The 15,202-nt window shown below is 38.0% G+C and overlaps 1 protein-coding gene across 1 annotated transcript in view; it reads right to left on the bottom strand.

Annotated features, from left to right (window-relative positions):
* Positions 1–15,202, bottom strand: part of Parp8 (poly(ADP-ribose) polymerase family member 8) — a 186,472-nt gene that overhangs the window by 67,824 nt on the left and 103,446 nt on the right. Inside the window, exons 5-8 of the mRNA XM_059276249.1 lie at positions 12,289–12,378; positions 11,729–11,799; positions 9,783–9,860; positions 6,838–6,932 (exon numbers count right to left, since the gene is read on the bottom strand). Of these exons, the coding sequence (XP_059132232.1) occupies positions 6,838–6,932; positions 9,783–9,860; positions 11,729–11,799; positions 12,289–12,378 (334 nt within the window). The remainder of the gene's footprint in view (positions 1–6,837; positions 6,933–9,782; positions 9,861–11,728; positions 11,800–12,288; positions 12,379–15,202) is intronic.

The raw sequence follows: 15,202 nt of genomic DNA, 5'->3' as shown, positions 1-15,202 counted from the left end.
TCATACATTTAAATGATTGTAATTAGAGTAAAGTAACTGTAAAATAAATACAACACTTAGATGCATTTGGTTCTTTTGCATCATGAACACTGACCAAACGCTTTCTCAGAAAGAAATCTCTACACACCTGTCTTCTCCTAACAATAATTTCTGTAATTATGAAGTCAAATGCATGGAATGACTTATTTAAGACTCTCAAGGTATTACTTAACTACTAATTTATCAAAGTTACTACTTCCCACTTCATCATGATGCCTCTCTTTCTCTCCTCTTTACAATTCTGTTAGTAGAACAGCTGAGTTTGTCTTAGCTTGAAGAGTGTGGTTAAGAAGCAGAGAGGAAGGATTCAGACATACACAAAATCCTAATCCACAATGGATTTTCTGCAAGTAGCTTAAAGAACCCAATAGAAAGATATGATCACCATGTGGCATGCCACATTTTAAAACCATTCATTATGAACATTGAAAGTATTGATATTCTATGTATGATTTTTTTGTTTGGGGGAGTCAAAACTTAGTTTCTTCCTTATTTCTAATATGGAAATTTTTCTAAAGGAAGTGAAATACTGGCTAACAGGCCCTCTTCCTCACCATGGCAAAGCACTAGTATACTATTTAAGGAGGCAATTTGCAGTGCTGTATGGGCACATATCTGGAAACGGTTACACTGGTTTTTGTTTTTATGCCATAATTCAGAGTTCACAAATGGCACTGTGCATATTCAAACTCATTTTGGTGTTGATGTCCTTTTTACATAATGCCAGTAATTTCATGTTTCCCACTGAGAGACACAAAGCACGATTACAGTTTGTCCAGATGGAGTGACCTAGTTATCAAGACCACTTATGTATCCAAATAACTTTCCATGGCTCAGATCAACAACAGAAACGCAGTATCAAGTTGCATGTTGATGTATGAAGTAATTCGAACTGTGACTGTGATCTGGATGTGGGATTAGGTTTATGACAAAACAATTTTGTGTACAGCCTCGATTTATTTGCTGTGAAAAGACCACACCAAATTGAAATTGAATTTTTCTCCTTAGTTTTGGGATGAGGGTAATTACTGAGAAATAATCTAATGTGGCTGGTTTACTCTGGAATGGCAGGTCGGGGAAGATCCGCTACGTAATGTTCCCCTCTCCCACAGCCTGACTTCTGGCTCCTTAAAGAGCTTCTCTTTGAGTCGACATATTTTGAAAATCACATGATTCTTTTTTTTTATTTTATAATTTAATTTAATTTTATATATCAGCCACAGATTCCCCTGTCCTCCTTCCTCCTGCCCCCCTCACCGCCCTCCCCCCAGCCCACCCCCCATTCCTATCTCCTCCAGGGCAAGGACTCCCCTGGGGATTCAGCTCAACCTGGTAGATTCAGTCCAGGCAGGTTCAGTCCCCTCCTCCTGAGGCGCAAAGTGTCCCTGTATAGGCCCCAGGTTCCAAATAGCCAGCTCATGTGCTAAGGACAGGTCCCAGTTCCACTGCCTGGGGGCCTCCCAAACAGTTCAAGCTAATCAACTGTCTCACTTATCCAGAGCGCCTGATCCAGTTGGGGCTCCTCAGCTATTGGTTCATAGTTCATGGAAAATCACATGATTCTTAAGATACTTACAGGTGATATTGATTATTCAAAAATATCCGTACACACCAGAAGCAATGGTGTGTGTCTGTAATTGAGGCATGTAGGAGAATGAAGAGCCCAAGGCCTGTCTGGGTTACATGAGTTCAAGGACAACTGCAGCTCCCAGTGACAAGGTAGAAGATGTAGTAGCTCAGTGATGTAATGTATCCCAGCATGTCCAAGACCCTGAATCTAATCATTAGCATTTTTAAAAAGGATGACATGTTTATTGCCAGTAATTATAAGTTTATGAAGACACTGTGAGAATCCGGTCAATTCCTCTTCCTGTTTTTAATTGCACCAATCAGGAAACGCTCCTTAGCTGGGCAGGGGTAGCACATGCTTTTAATCCCAGCACTGGGGAGGCAGAGGCAGGTGGATCTATGTGAGTTTGAGGCCAGCCGGCGCTACAGAGAGAGAGAGAGAGAGAGAGAGAGAGAGAGAGAGAGAGAGAGAGAGAGAGAGAGAGAGAGAGAGAGAGAGAGAGAGAAATGGGAGGGAGGGAGAGAGGACCAAAGGATGATGGCAATCTCTGGGGACCAAGCCAGTAAGTAGTATGGTGTCAGCATCTGTTCCTACCCCTAGGTTCCTGCTTTGCATTCATGTTCTGGCATCCTTCAGTGTCGGACTATATAAGCTGAAATAAGCTCCCCCCAAAATAAATGCTCATGCTAAATATGTATTAATATATTTAATATGTATACTATATTGAATATTAGACTAGGCTGGCTTTTCTTTCTCTATAAACCTCAGTTTGTTAATAGTGTTACAATAGTTATAACAACTTGATCAAAATTATCTGTGAATATGCTTATTATAAAAAACATTTTAGATATCTAATCTTTCCTTATTGGCTGTCAAAAAACTATAGATTTATATATACACACAATTCTACCACAGGTTCCTGAGAAATAAATATTTACTCTTATTTAATTACTTCTACTTTCAACCACTAAGCAGTGATACTTTGAGAAGATACGTAGGAAGAAACATACACCTTCCTGTGACATCTGAAACTCCACAGCTTGCATGTCTATCTCTGCATGCCTACTCAGTGTGTGTTTCTGCCCAGTGTGGGAGAGATGTTTGTGAATGGGCCAAGAAATATGCAAACTCAGCCATGGGGAAGAAATCTTGGCAAGATGAAAGCTTTTCCAAGACTGTTCTCCAACACAGCTATAAATTTCTCCAAGAGACAAGCTGAGAAGACTTTAGATGCAGATGAGAGAGCACTGTGATCTTTTGTGAGACCAAACAATAGTGCACAAGAGAACGGAACAGAGAGTTGCTGCAACTTTGTGGTCAGCTTATAAACCCTTGGTTTTTGCTGGAAGAAAGTCCGGGCTTTGGGAGCAGAGGTGAGCACGCAAGCTCTGAGGTACTGAGGCTTACGTCTCAAGTGCATTTGTGAGTCTGGAAAACACTTCCCCACTTGGTTCCTTTGCACTGTGCATGAACTCTCATCACTTCCCTGATTTTCACTTAGGGATTTTTTTTTAATACCGTCAACTCAGACAGAGTGTCAAGAATCAATATGCCAGATAGGATGCTACAAGCCTGCAGTTCAAGATCTTCCTTTGCTGAATGACACGCTTCTGTGTAGGCTCCTTTATGTGGTGAAGAAGCATCCTCAAGATCTCAATGGCTCACTACTAATGATAATACTTTACCCTACAAGGTACCGAGGGATGGGGGCTGGTCATGGTCATGACTGAGATGCCAAGGGGGACAGAATGTGGAAGACACAGAGACTCATCCTCCAGCACACTTGTGCATAATTCACTGGCCAGGACGGCTGTGTGTCTATGTCAAGTGTCAAAGGTGTCAAAGACAAAGCAATCACTTGACAGGAAAGGGAAGGCGAAGAAAAGGAAACAGTTCCTAAGAATGGTGTAAATGGGAAGTTAAAGGACCAGAAGAATGGAAGTGGATGTCCTGAGTTATGCCTAAGATTCCCCCCACCCCTTGCTTTATGTTTATTTTTTGTTTTTTATTTTCTCTTAGGAGGTAACAGTCTGGTGGTTATCAGCCTACCACTATCCATTTGTTCCTCCAAGCATCACATCCTCAGAATGCTCTTGTTCTCCAAACATCAGAAAGGCTTATCCCAGCAGTCTATCAGTAAAGGCCATCAAAACGTGCCACTTCCACAAACCTGGGAGCATCCTGCTGCACCAGGCATTAGCTACAGTAAGAGGCTGTGTGCTCACTCCAACAATGCCAGTTTTTTTTTAAATGAAAAATGTCATCATCATAAACAAAAAATCAGTTATCTGAGATCGAAGTTTGACATTTCACAAGGTGACTATGAAAACCATCTCTTTACAGGGGAATGAGAATTTCCTTCCATTTCTAACATTACTCATCTCAGATTGTTTTCAAATGACATTTATCTACACTATTTTATGAACAAACGACTGAGGACTACATTGACGAGAGAAACACACACTAGTGCATACTGCTACGTGATTCAAGATGAAACACATTTAGTCCAACAACCAGATATTTATCCTGTAGGATCTAACTCACCTCTCACCCACAAGATTTGGCATTAAAATCATCCTCAACACATACATGCATGATTCCATGTAGCCACTATTTTGTTTTTGATGTAAGGACAAACTGAGCTTCCATTATTAATTTTAGTAATAAATCTATTTACCAATTACTCTTTCCAAATCTATATTTAGCCTGCATTTAAAAGGGATTTGCTTCAACCTAGGCAATCAGCTATTTCTATCTCTTATAAAGAACTCAGATGTGGTTAGCTGCCTTTCTCATTAGATGTCACATAAAAAAGAAAAAAAAAATGACACCAAATAGCCTATTGTGCATATTAAGGTACTTTTGCTCTTCAAACTCCATTAAGTTCCTTATAAGCCTCAATTAAGTAAAAGAACAGCTAATTAGAACATTCTGCTTTCAATAGACTTAGAACTCTGTGAGGAAGGTTCCAAGGCCTTTTATCTAACTACTCATTTCCCAGTGTGTCTTGGGCCAGAAGAATAGGCTAGGCTGTAAATTCATTTTTATTTACTTTAAAGTAAATCAAACAAGTTTTGCTGTGGTTCACTTCATGTCAAGAGACCACTAGAGATTATTTGTTCTGCAATCATCTTCTGTAGCTAGAAAAAAAATCTAGACAAGGCAAGAATACAGCTTGTATGGAGATTTAAGTGGGATCAAAACTGTTGTTAAGTGAAATAGAGAAGGAGAAAAAAATTCGAGTAACTTATGACTTTTAGGTATTTCACTTAGTTGGAACTCCAAGCACTTACATAGTTACAACACACCACAACTGTCAATACCATTGTTATTAACGGAAAATTCTAATAGAGACCACCAGACTTGCCAAATAATACTTCCAAATACTTGGTGAAGAAACAAATCTTTCATAGTCACATGACAGCTCAGAAAATGTGTTTTAGAAAAATCTTAACTATAAAAGGCATATACTAAAGCAATCCTCTAAGCAACAATATGTATTTTGAGGGGAGGGTGGGATGCTGAATTCTAGGCTGAATCATAGTTATATCTCATAGCCTTCTTTTAGTGGGGAGATTATTGTATTTAAAATTAAGGTTTTAAGTTTCCTAGAAAAATTCCACTACCATAGGAAAAAAAAAGAAGCCATAGTGATGGATAATTTCCTGGTGGCTCCTATACTCTCCTCATGCATTCATTCTGTAACACTACATGTTCACAGTACTTAATCTGGACCACACAACAGACCAACTGTGGAATGATCCAGCCCCTTGGCTAAATTTTTTAAATCTGCAAAAAACTTCATTTACCAAGTAAGACCCACCATTGTCAGCCTCATGCACCTCCAAAAAACGAGAGAGATGCTTTGGGGACACAATCCTCACTTATTTAGGCTAAGTGGAATTGAGTTGTCATTCCTAAAATCTAAATGAAATATTTGGCAATTATAAACTACTGATGTGTAGACTTCCAAAATAAAAATAATTGTTCACCTTCATAAAATATGGGTATGTCTACTGAAGAGCTATGTCACTGAAAAGTGACAACCAGATAACGTGTCCTTTTTCACATGCTGCCACTAGAGACAGTCAAGAATCTATCACGATTGTGCAACACACCCATACTATGTTCAGTTCCAAAACAATGATTAAAAAAAACAAACCAAAGCAAGATACAACAAATAAAAGGCAGTGCCCAGCCATCACAAATCTCAATCTAGTCACTAAATTATTAATAAAACAACAGAAATGTAATCAAGAGGCAAAAGCCAAATGCTGGGTGTACAGAACACAGACTGGGCTGTCTGTGCTGAGATCTGAGGAGGGCTTAAGCAGCTGACCTTCACAGTGGGATGTACAGGGAGTACGCCTCTCAACAAGAGGGTGACTTGTGCAATTGCTGGGTAGCCTAGTCCAGCTGGGGTGTTTGGTAGTTAGGGCTAGAATTGAGTTCAGGCTGTGAAAGGAGCCTAGAATTCCATTGGGAACATAGAGACTATACCATACGCAAAGAGTGAGACTCTAAAATAAGCCAGCCTGACTTCTAGACGCCAGTGTAAGGACACAAACGATATCTTACACTAAACAGAAAAAAAGAATAGGGATGGAAGATCTTCCAAAGAGTTAAATATAATAAAAAGTAGCTAGAAAATATATTACCAGATATTAGTTAATTACAGACTGAAACACACTATCATTCAAACTATCCTGTATCAAGTCTCCCATCCCCCACCCTCCATCTTCAGTGGACATGTGACCTGTGTACCAGTATTTCTGCTTTATTTACTTTCATTGTTTACAATGACATGGCCAGACTTACAGAAACATCTAGTATAGCAAGTAATTATGACACTTTTTCTATTTTTGATAAAGGACCTTGCTATACAGCCCCAAATGACTTCAGGTTGGCAATCTTCCTGGTTCAGCTTTCCAAGTGCTGAAATCACAAGTGTATGCTGCCACACCTGGCTAATTACACTTTTAAAAACTGCTACTTTGTAAAACTAACTCTCAAAATGAATTATTTCATTAATGCAACTAATTTAACTTTAAAATAATACATAAGAAAAAAGCCATAAAGCTGTCATTTTGCACCAGGAGAGACACAATAGAATTCCTCAAATATTTCCAAATATAATCAGTGAAAAGAATCTTCCTTTAAGTTACTCTAATAGAAAATTTCAATGGCTTATAAAATATATTATGAAATAATACACTGAAGCTGTTTACCTGAGAGAAACTGCATGTGGTCCATAGATCTCTCTCACCGCTGACAAATCAGCTTCCAGCTGAGGATGTTTGTGCAGTTCCCCATCATAGTTCACCTGTCAAAAAGGATAATTCAGAATTATGTGAAGAGAGAGTCAGGGAACCAGGACCCAAACAACCCAAACAATCTGTGCAAAAGCCTCCCGGCATTACAGGTAGGCCAGATAGGCTGACAGCATCTGTGCAAAGTTCTTAGATTCACACATGGCTAGGACAATTCATTATGTTTTAAAGTTAGACTCGGACTTTTAAAATTTGCTTCAAGAAAATTCTCAGTGTAATTACAGTCTCATTTTTTATTCATTTATTTTATATACACACATATATATAGGTATTATGTGTACATAAATGTTTTACACACACATATATATTTTTCTGAGCATGTCATGCTTTCCTATTTAGCAGTCCATATGTATTATAGAATTAGAAATATAGATCCATTTGTTAGGGTAGACTATTAGTATGCTGATTTCAATAGGAACTCAAATATTTTATTCTTCATCTCTTTACAACTTTCTTGTTCCTTCTACATATGCCGAGCCAAATTGGTATTTATCCTTCCTTTGCTTCAGCTATGTTAAGTAGTAAACAGTAGATCAATGTACATACCTTTTATAAGCACTCCAGAGAGTATGGTTGGTTGACCAGAAGGCTCTTTTACCCAAGCCTAAATCTAAAGTCCTAAAGTTGATGAATCACAAGTCCAATTCTGTCATGGTCCCTAAGAGGTGATTCATCAAATTGAAAAATCTATTGTCAATCTGTGATGTCCTTCTTAATCTGTTCTTTCAATTTGCCTTTCTTAAATCTAGTCGTTTGTCTCTTTTTGTCATGCTCAAACTTGAAAAGAAATCTTCAACACCAGAATGTGCGTTTAAAAGTCTATGGCATACTTGAATATCCTAGAACTAACACTGTGGTTTTCTTCTCTTCATTTCTCTTATTCTGGCCTATTTACTGTACTATGAAGTAATCCTTTATATGACATTCATTTCTATTCAGTATGACCTGTAACTTCTGTTCCTATTTGCATTAGGTATTTCAAACATAAATCTGCATGATGGAGTATGCCAATACATAATGCGTTCCAGGAGCAAGGGATATAGGGGACTGGATTAGTTCTTTGTGCTTTCACTATACAGTTACATCCTAGGAGACACCCTTTCTACTTCCAACATTTTTAGTGATCCATCTTTCATTTTTGAAATTCATTTTATAAAGAAATGCAAATGTTTAAAAGGAGTGAATGACAGGCAGATATTCCTGAAACCTTTTAGGATGAATATCTAGATTGAAGAAAAGCAGCAAATTCCCCTCGGAAAGAATGAACAGTATAAACAAAAATCAGACTTGGAAGGCCTCTTTTGCATACTGGAAAAGTGCTGTGCTAGGTAGAGAGCTATTGTGTTACACAAGTGCCCAAAGCTAGAAAGTTACTCCGTGGAAGGAAGTCTAATTTACCATGGCCGTATTTCTACTGCCTTGCGTATGTCTGATTTAGCAAGTATTGATTTTTCATTCTGCATATATGATGTGTGAATTCTTTTCCATATTAACTTTATCTTTAAAGCCCATTTTATCACATTATCCTTCCCTCACAGTATACAAACTACAAAGATATTTGATCAAAGAGTTTACAGATATCTAACAACATACTATATGGTTATATCCTAAAATCAAATGCTTGATTTTAAATTTGGAAAAGTCTTGTGAGTTATTGCAAATCTAACATATATGTGTTATGGGATATTTGTACATTGTGTGAAAATGTATTGCTGTGATTGATATAATAAAAGCTGAATGGCAAAAAGCTAGAAAGAGGTTAGGTGGAACTTCCGGGGACAGAGAGGAAGCTGGGAAGAAGGACATGCCAAGAGACAGGGAGAAGAAGCAGGAAGTGCAAGATGGAAAAGAGGTAATGTCATGTGATAGAACATAGATTAATATAAATGGGTTAATTTAATTTATAAGAGCTAGCAGGACAAGCCTAAGCTAAAGCTGAGCTTTCATAATTAATAATAAGTCTTGGTGTCATTATTTATGAGCTGGTGGTCTAAAGAAAAATCCAACTACATATATGTAGTCAAGTTTAAAAATCTTCCTCATATATTTTCAACACAATGAAAACAAATATTTCTCAATAATTGTAACCAATCAAAATTTATAAAAATAAAAACTATCTTCAATTTAAAACTAATAACCTCTACTTTTGTTAGAAATACCAACATTTAAAAATATTTCTTGTTAAGTCTATGAGGAAGACAAACAATACTTGTTTTCTCTCATGTGAAATCTAGGTGTGTGAGTATGTGTGTGTGTGTGTGTGTGTGTGTGTGTGTGTTGTATGTGTGTGTGTGAGAGAGAGAGAGACAGAGAGACAGAGAGAGAGACATACAGAGAGACAGAGACAGAGAGAGAGGCTGAAAAGTGACTACAAGAAGAGAGGAAGATGGCCAGAGTGGAGGAGGAGGAAGAAGAAGGCGCAATGGGACACACAGACTGTGGTAGAAACAAAGGGGGACTATTTGAGGGAAGACCAGACAGAGGGAGAAAGGGCCAGTAAGAGCAGAGTAGAATGGTATCTATGTGTGAAAATGTCACAGCAAACTCCATTTCCTTGCATGCTAACCAAAAATTTAATACTAAGGCAAGCAGCATGAAAGCCAAAATGACAATCCAAATCGAGGTGTAAAACCTCTATAATTAATTAGGACAGTAAATGAATGACCACAGTGGAAAGATCTGTGAAGGAAACCTTAATTTCTGAAAACGTGTGGAAAAACAAATTACTTGTGTTTTCTACTTATTTACTGAGGCCTAAACAACTTCTAGGCTGCCGGCTTCCACTAGGACCCACACGACTGTGCACACTTTAAAACTGGGTTTTGGAAGGCAGCGTTACTTACCTGCCCTCCATAATAAAATTCTTCAGAGTCGTTGTCACCCTCAGAGTCCTCTTCCACCGTACTGTTCTGCCTTGACTCCTTCAAGTGATAAAAAAGATAATTCCAGTGGTCAAACTAGAAAACAGCCATAACAGACAGGTTCTGGCAGAATGAAGGAATTTTACATGGAGCACACTGCTGGCGCAGTACAACTTCAAAACAAAAAGGAGTAAGAGAGATAACTTTGTAGATGTGCTCAATTCTTGAAGAGGAGTTTACTAAAAATAAACCTTTCTTGGAGTTTGCTTCCAGTCATGTAAATACTTGCAGCTTCACATTTGATGAACATTAAAAACTCTGTATAATCAGTTATGATATCAGCTTTTCTTTGATAAAACGTCTGACAGGCTCCCACTAATTCAACTCTTATTAAAAAGTTCATCTGCATTAATTATCCAAGACAGTTTCCCTTTCCACTGCCAACACAAAGCAACGCTATGAAAGAGGAAACTTGGAATGCAATAATGTAAAAAATCAAATTAGGCAACTAAATATGAATCATAATACAAAGGGAACTTTCAGTATACTGGAATGATTTGTTTGGAAATTCAAGTTTCAAAAGGATGTTTAATTTAATAATCTTTAACTTGATGTCTGAGTTTTTAATTAACTGAGCCGAACATCTGTCAGGTAGCTGAAGTACAAGGAAAACTCAAGGTGGTATTTCTATCACCGTCATGATTAGTGAAGTTCTTTTAAAGAGGAGAAAAAAGCAGCATTTCCTTTGGATTCAGAACTCCATCCATCCATGTTGCTAATAAGACCTACATTTCAACTTCCGGAGGAAAATACGACAACCAAAAAGAGGGGCTTTGGATGAAATGAAGTTCTGATGGGTTTTGGTCAATTCTTCAAGCAGTCATTTTCACAGTGGACAAAGAGGGGGATCTCAGAGAACAGTGCAACCCTAACGGCAAGGGAGGGTCATAGTGTAAGTGTAACTTTCAATCAAGTAACTGCTGTCTCACTGTGCTTTCTCAACTTAATGTCCTGAGAGTTATTCACAGATCAAAGCAAATTTTTTTTAAAAGCAAGGATATGAGACAAACTTGCTTAGGGTTTTTTTTTTTTGAGGGGGAAATGAATGAATGAATGAATAAATAAATAAATAAATAAATAAATAAATAAATAAAATGACTGGAATATAATGTCTACTCCCATGTTTAGAAGACCATACCTTCTACAACGGAATTGTAAAAAAAAAAAAAAAAAAAAAAAAAAAATCAAAATTATGTATAGCCATGTATACTTGTGGGTGTTTCTCTTTCAACTACATTGCTATCTATAAAGAATAAAGAATGAACCACATGGCATGGATGTTTTATTTAGATTCTTTTCTATTAATTTAGCAGGAACTTCTTGCACAGGGTTAATTTTAGGTCAGTCTTAGTACCATACAAAGAGTTGTGAGGGGCTGGAGAGATGGCTCAGAGGTTAAGAGCACTGGCTGCTCTTCCAGAGGACCAGGGTTCAATTCCCAGCACCCACATGGCAGCTCACAACTGTCTGTAACTCCTGTTCCAGGGGATCTAACACCCTTACACAGATATATGCAGGGAAAACACCAGTGTACATAGAATTTTTTAAAAAAATTTTTAGCCAGGCAGTGGTGGCTCATGCCTTTAATCCTAGGGGAGGCAGAGGCAGGCGGATCTTTGTGAGTTCAAGGCCAGCCTGGTCTACAGAGCAAGATCCAGGAAAGGTGCAAAGCTACACAGAGAAACCCTGTCTCGAAAAACCAAAAAATAAATAAATAAAATTAAAAAATTAAAAAATTTTTAAAAAGTTGTGAGTCTTCCTTTCATTCACCATATACAACTGTAGTATAAATAAGATACAAATCCAAATACGTGGTAAATTTAAAACATATCAAAACAAAAACATCGAATGAAATGAAATTTACATACCTCCCCATTTTCCTTTTGTAGTTTGGATCTTATGGATAAACAACAGTTAATATCATTCGTTTTTCTTAATTCTGTAAGAAAGAATTTTTTAAATTACTTTGGATTTTAGCATATTGTTTGCCAAACATTGATGAGTTCCTAGATTAAAAACATGGTAGGCTTTTCTCCCCTTTTGTGAAAGAATTAAGGGGTGTTTTGAAGATAGATCATACAAGCGCTTCTGATTTTTCGTTGTGCATACAAATTCTAATAAATTAAAGAGCAAGCACACAGATTTCTTCAACTCTTATTATTTACGTCAAGGCAGCTTCAGTGTCCCAGGTTTCCTGAACTCAGTTTGTCTAGCAGTATCATGATGGGTGAAAATACTTTCAAGAGTAATGTTGGCCTGATGCATTTAAACTTTATTCAAAAAATAATATACTTTAGATAGAAAAAGTATATGAACAGATTTCTGGGAGGTAAATACTTGTGTTTGCTACACTGAAAACAAAGAGCACCAAAGTAACAATTTAAAAAAAACTTTAGCTAAGGAAAGGAAAACATTGCATCACGATTACCTGTTGCTATTCTATGGAAAATAACAGGAATTGGGTCTGTAGTAACTAGTACGTCCTCATCATTTTCTGAACTTGACACATATGTATTGTCTGCAAGGAAATGGGAGAAAAGACACCGTTTAATGGTTATATGTCCTCTATAAAAGCAACAGACATAACTTCATCACTTTAATCCAATTCTCAGAAACGGCACATACTGCTGCTCTCATTAATTCAGAAAAAAAAGGAAGCAAACTTGTGTGTAAATTAAGCCTACCGGTACAGCCATTTCAGAAGAGTCCAGAGCTTCTCACAAGAATACAGATTGTGGACAGAAAGTATTCCAAACCACACTTTCCTTTTATTAGAGAGAAGGGTTGGAGACAGATCTCCCGGTGTAGCCTTCAAATTCAGCATCCCCCTGCCTCTGTCTCTGAAATGTCAAGTTTACAGGAGGCCTCTCCACCAGGCCTGGCTCCTCATACACTTCTAATACAGCCTAAGGCAACCAGTCATTCAGATGGTGCTGTTGGCTCATGTCACAGGTCAGCATTCTACTCAATTTCCATCTATTGCAAACGGTAGGGTACTCAGCTGAGGAGATAACTAAGGGATGCTTGATATTTTTTTAAAAAAACCTCAAAACTAAACATGCTGGCAACTCACTTGCAATCCCAATACTTGGGAGGCTGACATAGGAAGATCACTGAGTTTAAGGTCAGCCTTCTTCACTTAGTGTACTAGTTAAATTTGTCAACTTTATACAAATTGGAGTTACATGGGAAGAGAGGACGTTTCCAGAACTGCTTTTATTAGCTTCACCTGTGAACATAGCTGTGGGCATTTTCTTGATGAATAATTTATGTGTGGTGGAGGGGACGCTCAGCCCAGCGTGGGCAGTGAGTGCTACCTCTGGGCAGGTGGTCCTGTGCTATGTATGAAAGCAAGCTGGGCAAGCCATGGGAAGCAATGCAGGAAACAGCTTCCTTCCACAACCCCCGGCCTCTGCTCCTGCTTGAGTTTCTACCTTGACATCCCTCAGCGACAGACTGTGCCGTGACATGTAAGCCAAATAAACCTTTTCCTCCCTAAGTTGCTTTTAGTCACGCTGTGCATCACAGCGACAGAAAGCAAACACAGGGATAACCTATCTAAAATAAAAGAAAACCGAAACTCCTAGCGAGGAAAGGAGACAGAGACCAAGGGAAGGTTGGAAACTCCAGGCAGTAATTAACTGACATTGCACCCTCCATATTGCTGTTATACACCAGAGTCATTCTTCTCCAAATTAATTTTATCCGAATGTACCACACACTGAATACTAAATTATACTTTAAGTACTTACACTTCTTATTCACTGTTTTTGTCTCTAGAAAAAAATGTGTAAATTTACCAATTTCTCCAATACATACAGATCTTTAAGTGTGGTCAAATAATGTATTATAATAATATAACACACAGTTGTTTATCTATTTTTCTCGTTAATGATTGAAGAGCATCTGTAAGATTGCCAGCTCACTAACAAATGTCCCATAGTACAGACCGTTGAGATGGCTCAGTGGGTAATGGGATTTGCCACCAAGCCTGATAACCAGGGTTCAATCCCCAGTACTCACATGTTGGAAGCAGAGAACAGACTTCTACAAGTTGTCCTCTGACCTCCACATACATGTATGGCATACACACATGCACACACAAATAAATAAATACATATATACATATAAATATATATACAGATACACACATATATGCTGGGTGTGGTGGCACACACCCTTAATATCAGCACTCAGGAAGCAGAGGCAGGTCAGTCTCTGTGGTGGTTTAAATAGGAATGACCCTCGTAGACTCATGTACTTAAATGTTTGGGCCATAGGGAGTTACACTATTAAGAGGTGTGGCCTTGTTGCAGTAGGTGTGGCCTTGTTAGAGGAAGTGTGTCACTGTAGGGGCAGGTTTTGAGATTTCGTATGCTCGTTATGTATGCCCAGTGTGACATATAACCTCCTGCTGCTGCCTGAGGATGAAGATGTGGAACTCTGAGCTCCTTCTCCAGCATCATGTCTCCCCACATGCCACCATGTCCCATCATGACGATAATAGACTAAACCTCTGAAACTGTAAACCAGCCCCAATTAAATGTTTTCCTTTATAAGAGTTGCCATTGTCATGGTATCTCTTCAAAGTAAAAGAAACTGTAACTAAAAAAAAAAAAAAAAGAAACTGTAACTCAGTCACTGGGTCTACACAGTGAGTCCCTGTCTCAAAAAAAAACCAAAAACAATAAAATGAGGTGAGAGTAAAATAATCTAAGGGCAAATTCCCTATAACACAACTACTGCTAACTTACTAAAAATAAAACACCCCTCAAAAATAGAAACATGGATCAATTTCTGCTCAGATAACTGAAGGAATCTATCTTTAAAAAAATATTGAGACAGGTTGTAATAATATTGTGTCAGTACCACAAGAATCAGACTTTTAATTGATAGATTTATGTCATTATGGTTCCCTTCTCCTTCAAATGCACTATTTTTAAGCCTGAAAATTATATATATACACACACACACACATATATTCCACTTAGCGACAGAAGATTCTCCATGAAGAAGAGGGCTTTATGGCTTTATTAAGTCATCAACAGACAGGGAGAGACAGGGATGGCATAGACCAGAATGGAAACAAGGCAGATCTGCCTCATCCCCCTGAGCAGTACTAATCACAGTTTGGGTGTGTTTAATTTTCAGACACCACAAGGGACACTGTGACATATCCATGTTTACTAAGTGCCATCACATCACAGACCAAGAAGCAGATCTTGTGTGTAAATGCAACTCATGAAACAGATCGTGTGTAAATGAATTATTTTTATATGGGGACACTGACCACTTTCTAGACTCTCTTCTGTAAGTAGCTTCATGCATTCAGACCAGTCATT

The sequence above is a fragment of the Peromyscus eremicus genome, chromosome 11 (genome assembly GCF_949786415.1).
Source record: "Peromyscus eremicus chromosome 11, PerEre_H2_v1, whole genome shotgun sequence".
NCBI classification, from domain to species: Eukaryota; Metazoa; Chordata; class Mammalia; order Rodentia; family Cricetidae; genus Peromyscus; species Peromyscus eremicus.
The sequence above is the reverse complement of the archived record's forward strand: the minus strand, read 5'-3'. Positions and strand labels throughout refer to the sequence as shown.